Source organism: Sus scrofa, chromosome Y (genome assembly GCF_000003025.6).
Source record: "Sus scrofa isolate TJ Tabasco breed Duroc chromosome Y, Sscrofa11.1, whole genome shotgun sequence".
In the NCBI taxonomy this organism is placed as follows: domain Eukaryota; kingdom Metazoa; phylum Chordata; class Mammalia; order Artiodactyla; family Suidae; genus Sus; species Sus scrofa.
This window is the reverse complement of record NC_010462.3, coordinates 3348297-3354296: the sequence shown is the minus strand read 5'-3', so window position 1 is coordinate 3354296 and position 6000 is coordinate 3348297. Positions and strand designations below refer to the sequence as shown.

Sequence of the window (6000 nt, the reverse complement as noted above, 5' to 3'; positions counted from 1 at the left end):
TGTATCTTTCCAAAGAGAACACTAGTGACTTGGAAGTAACGTTGCAAAGCAAAGCATGTACCTGTCAGAAAAGCTCCAGGACCCACCTTCTCCAGGGGGAAGAAAAGGTAGTATTTTAAACGGCAATCTTTTTTGACTGTTTAAATGGCACATAGAGTGTCATCAGTGCCCACACTCACCACTGTCTCATTATGGATCCAGGCCATGTCCCTGGCACATGAAATGCATTCCTCCCTCAGTGAGATCCTGGCAACGTAATTTAGAACATCCCCGAGCGGCAGGCTAACCTCCCCTGTAATAACCAGAGGCGTTTGTTCCTCTGGAAGACAGAGTGAAACTTTAAAATGATGCTTACTAGAGTTCCCATCGTGGCGCAGCAGAAACGAATCCAACTAGGAACCACGAGGTTGCAGGTTCGATCCCTGGCCTCGCTCAGTGGGTGAAGGATCCAGCGTTGCCATGAGCTGTGGTGTAGGTCGCAGATGCGGCTCGGATCTGGCATTGCTGTGGCTGTGGTGTAGGCTGGCGGCTGCAGCTCCAATTGGACCCCTAACCTGGGAACTTCCATGTGCTGCAGGTGCGGCCCTAAAAAGACAAAAGACCAAAAAAAAAAAAAAAAAGATGCTTGATGCTTACAGTGTGGAGGAGAGCATTGTAAATACCTTACTTAAAATTGCATTGTAAAGAACTCATCTGCAATAAACTGCAAACCCTCAGGAATTTAGACTTACCTGGACATTGATTTTATATCAACTCCGCTGTCTACAATTAAATGCCAGTTTTACTCAGGAGCAGTTGACGGAGTCAAATATGATAAATCATGCCTCTCTCTCTCTCTATCTCAGGTCTTTTCTGATATTAAACATTGTTATCTTCTATTTAAGTGTGTCCTGTAGTACACTTGAAATAGGTGGAACTTGATGGCATTTTCACAGTACACTTTTGTGTGTTTAAACAACTATAATTTGATGGTAGGTGCCATGAAATAGATCATGGCTTGCCACTGGCCCCTCTCACAAGTGGTGTCTTCCCTTTGTCCATCTAGGTCCTGTTGGCTAGTAGCTTCGTGCCCATTTACGCGGGACTGAGACCAGTGGCGTACCGCGGGCAGGTAATGTGCTGAAACTGACCAATTATCCGTAGTTCCCTTCTGCATACATTGCCTGTGAAAGATCCAATTTTGTGATATTCTGGTAGCTCGAACTCTCTAGGACCTTTTAAAATATTTTTGCTTTTTAGGGCTACACCTGTGGCTTATGGACGTTTCCAGGCTACGGGTTGAATTGGAGCTGCCACTGCAGGCCTACCCCACAGCTCACAGCAACACTGGATCCTTAACCCACTGAGCGAGGCCAGGGATCAAACCCGCGTCCTCATGGATACTAGTTGGGTTTTGTAACCCACTGAGCCAGAATGGGAACTGTGTCCCCCCGCCCATAGTTTTTTGTTTCTATCAAACAACAACAAAGTTGAGCTCAGGGGGCTGTGGTACCGGATCCTCAGGTCTGAGAATGATTGACTGGGACACTGCTTTTGTTCCTCTGTTAAGAAATGGTTACCTTTTTTCTAAAAAGTACATAAAGAAGAAAAAGATCTTATAAATGTGGAGTCCTGTTGATGTCCCCTTCTAGAAACAGCTAGAAGCAGAGCTGCTCCGTCAGGGCAGGGAAGGACATCAGGGCCCCCAAAGGAGTATGTTGACTCCCCCTTACCCCACCATGTCCCCCTGCTGGGAGCCAGCAGCCCCTCTTCTTCTAGGTCTTCTACTTAGACATGTGTCTGTCAAGGAGGGGCTGAAATATCCTTCCCTGGAGGAGAGCTGTCTTCCCGGCAGCAGGTGCTCCTGGAGGCAGGAGGCCAGCTCTCTTAGAGAACCTGAGAGGAAAGCCTCCACCTGCAGCCTGCTCTCAGCACGGCCCAGGGCTGTTCCAGCCAGGCCCCTCTGTATCCTCCACAGCCATTCACGAAAGCTCCCCATCCTACCCTAGCCACCCCTCCACAGCCGGCACACACCGTATAACCAGAGATGAATGTTTTGTAATTACATACACTATTAAACACCTCCTCGAGATCAGGCACACGTTCCTGGATGAATAAATGCCATTTGCTTTATGTATACGTTCCAGGTGTGTGTGACTAGACGTGTACACAAGACGTATTCATAGCTGTCGCTTACTCATTCCCTTTTTCTCTCACTTTGAAGGCCCAGCGCAGAGCTTGCGCTCAAGGAATGGGTGGTCTCACAACCAAGGAATTGAATGTGCGAGTCTCTGTCGAGGCTGTGATTGGGGATCTGTCTGTGCTCTGACCTTGGCTGTCATCATGATTTTCTTTCTCTGAGTTTTCCTGATCATTCTGGCCCCTTTCTGTGCTTTTCGCAGGATTCTTGGCCCAGACCAGGCAGGCTACAAATGGTTGCCTAAAAGGGGCAGACATCTGGATATAATCCTAGGCGTGGGGTTGCTGGGTCTTAGGGTCGTTCTGTATTTAGTTTTCTGAGGAACCTCCATACTCTTCTCCCTAGTGGTTGTACCAATTTCCATTCCCACCAACCATGTAGGAAGGTTCCCTTTTCTCCACACCCTCTCCAGCATTTGGTTATGTGTAGACTTGCCAACGATGGCCATGCTGACTGGTGTGAGGTGGTACCTCACTGTCATTTTCTTTTGTGTTTCTCTATTAGTCAGTGATGTTGAGCACATTTTTTCATGGGTCTCTTGGCCATCCAGATGTCTTTTCTGGAGAAAGGTCTATTTAGGTCTTCAGCCCATTTTTCAATCGGGTTGTCTTTTTTGCTGTTGAGTTGTTGAGTTGTATGAGTAGTTTTTATATTTTGGAGATTACGCCCTAGTTACTTGTATCATTTGCAACTATTTTCTCCCATTCCATAGGTTGTCTTTTTTTTTTTTTTTTTTTAAGGGTCTCTTTTGCTCTGCATAAGCTTGTAAGTGTGATTAGGTCCCATTGGTTTATTTTGGTTTTTATTTCAGTTGCTTTGGGAGACTGACCCAAGAAAACATTTGTGCAGTTGTTGTCAGAGAGAGTTTTGCCTATATTCTCTTGTAGGACTTTTATCGTGTCTGGTCTTATGTTTAAGACTTTAAGCCATTTTGAGTTTATTTTTGTGCATGGTGGGAAGGTGTCTTCTAGTTTCGTTGATGTGCATGCGGCTGAACAGTTTTCCCAGCATCATTTGCTGAAGAGACTGCCTTTTTCCCCATTCTATGTTCTTACCTTCTTTGTCAAAGATAAACTGATGATAGGTGTCTGGGTTTATTTCTGGGTTCTCCATTCTGTTCCATTGCTCTATCTGTCTTGTTTTTGTACCAATACCACTATTTGCAGTAGCCAAGACATGGAAACAACCTAAGTGTCCAACGACAGATGAATGGATTAAGAAGATGTGGTGTATATACATAACGGAATACTACTCAGCCATAAAAAAGTGCCTTTTGCAGCAACACAGATGCAACTAGAGATTCTCATACTAAGTGAAGTAAGTCAGAAAAAGACAAATAGCATGTGATAGCACTCATAGGTGGGAATCCAAAATATGGCACAAATGCACCTATCTACATAAAAGAAACAAACTCATGCACATAGAGAACAGACTTGTGGTTGCCAAGAGAGGGGAAGGGAGTAGGAAGGATTGAGAGTTTGGGGTCAGTAGATGCAAACGATTGCGCTTGAAATGGGTAAGCAATGAGAGTCTGGGGAGTTCCCATGTGGCACAGTGGTAACAATCTGACTAGTATCCATGAGGCTGTAGGTTTGATTCCTGGCCTCTCTCAGTGGGTTAAGGATCCGGCGTTGCCATGGGCTGTGGTGTAGGTTGCAGACGCGGCTGAGATCCTGCATTGCTGTGGCTGTGGTGTAGGCTGTAGGTCCAGTTCAACCTCTAGCCTGAGAACTTTCCATATGCTACTGGTGTGGCCATTTAAAAAAAAAAAAAAAAAGGCGATGAGATTCTGCTGTATAGCTCATGGAACTATATCTGGTCATTGGTGATGGACCATAATGGATGATAATATGGAAAAAAAAGTGTATATATACGCGTGGGTGTATATATGTGTATATATATAACTGGGTTACTTTGCTGTACGGCAGAAATGGACAGAACATTGTAAATCAATGATAATAGAAAAAAATTTTTAATGGTAAAATTGCAGATGAGGAGGGGGAGTACAGAAAGGTGGACTTACTGGATGCGGTTGTGGAAATACAAAGGTGGAGAGCCTGAGACTGGACCGTTGGTCCACCTTGGACTGTCTTTGCTGGCCATATGCATGTTCTTATTTGTTTGTTGCTTCCAGTGATGGGCTTACATGCTGTAGGCTAAAACCCTCTTTGTGACCAGTTAGCATTGATTTGATTTGATTTATTTTTTATTTTTTAGCAACGTAAAATAATTTAAACATAAGCTTACGGAAAGCCAGGTGTCCTGTTTTGGGTACTGCCTCTCAGAGCTAGCAGATACTCAGTTACCAAGGAGCGTGATCCATGTTGTCCCTGCCAAATTTGAGAGGTATCCCATTTTACGTGATTATTTTAAAGTAAGTTAAGTAGCATTTTCCCTTATAGCAGTACAAATCAACACTTATTTTTACACATAAATTTTGAATAAAGATGCTATGAAAATCATCCTTCCATTATGGTGATGAAGTTTAATTTTATGATATGAAATGTAATGATTTTACTTCACGTTATTGCTTTATAATATATAATCATGACAGAAATGGCTAAATGGTTAAAAAAAAAGATATGCAAAGTGCTCAGGTGTTTCATGAGATTATGTATGATCATAGAAAGGGGATTCGGAATCCAAGAGTCATCAGAATTGCTGATGTGATGGATAAATGAAGTGGTGGTGCCTAAGAAGGCAGGATGGAGATAGCTTGTGAGTGAGGGAAAAGGAGGGGAGAGCCAGATTAGAACAGAGCTGCATTCCAGAAGCCTAGTACGTTGTGAGATGAAGCCAAACGTCTCCCATGTTTAAATAGTAATAAATGTATTATGAAGAAGATGCAGGGGATCATGGCCCCTACGCACCACACTTTCCTCTTCCCTAGTCACAGAACCTCAAGTTACTGTTTTTTTTAGCTGGACCTGTTGCTGTGTAGCCCAAAGACCACATTCCCCAGCTTCCCCTGTAGTTAGATGGGGCCATCCTGGTAAGTGCTGCTCAGTGAGAGGCCCAATTACTGTGGGACCTAAAAGAACAAAAGTTGTATATCTTTCTTTCCTCCCTGCTGCTTGGAACTCAGATGTGATGACTGCAGCTCTAGCAGCCATAGTGGATCATGAGGTCAGAGATCACACCTTGGATAAAAACTGATAATGAGCTGGAAAGACCTGGGCTCTGAATGACTTGAGGAGGGAGACCTTACCAGTCCACCTTCTATTGTCCTTTGACCAGCAAAAGAAGTCAAACTTCTGTTGTTAGTGCTTTCTATCAGATGCATTAGACTCCACTCCCAAGTTCTGTAGGGATTATTACCCCTGTCTTTTATAGAAAAGGAAGTTGAGAGGCAGACATGTTCATTTGCTGAGGTCCCTACTTTAGGGGGCAACCTTCCCAGGATGATCTCTAGTGTGTGCATCCGTACCATGTCTCTTGCTTTACTTTGCCTTATTCATTCCTTTAAAAAAAAAAAATCTCCCCTTGTTTGACTTGCATCTCACCCCATACCCACTGCTCAGGTAAATGACAAGGAATGACCAGGAATGGCTAAAAGGGGGAAATGTTCTCCGTTGAGTTTCCCACTTTGTGACTGAGGACTTGGACATAAACATGGAAGGAGGGCTACAATTAAACAGGGAGCGCAGTGCCCAGAGGTACGAGAAAGAGGGAGACCGTCCCCCTGAGCCCTCTGCCCTTGGGAGGTGGACGTGGCCTTGCTGGTTCCTGACGTTTGTGCATGGCAGGCATGGCAGCATTACTTGCTGACTCGGACCTAATGTCTCTGGAAAGCATTGGGTTTTCCTTGGTTGTTCGGTGAA

At 44.4% G+C, this 6000-nt stretch overlaps 1 protein-coding gene across 13 annotated transcripts in view; it reads left to right on the top strand.

Moving 5' to 3' along the window:
• PNPLA4 (patatin like phospholipase domain containing 4) overlaps window positions 1-6000 on the top strand; it is an 81652-nt gene that overhangs the window by 14990 nt on the left and 60662 nt on the right. For 9 of the 13 annotated variants that reach the window (XR_001302515.2, XR_309176.3, XR_001302514.2 and 6 more), the window contains exon 5: window positions 1046-1111. Coding sequence is in view for 6 of the 9 variants with exons in the window: in XM_021080875.1 (XP_020936534.1) it covers window positions 1046-1111 (66 nt within the window). In the remaining 3 variants the exon portion in view is untranslated. 13 annotated transcript variants of the gene reach the window in all.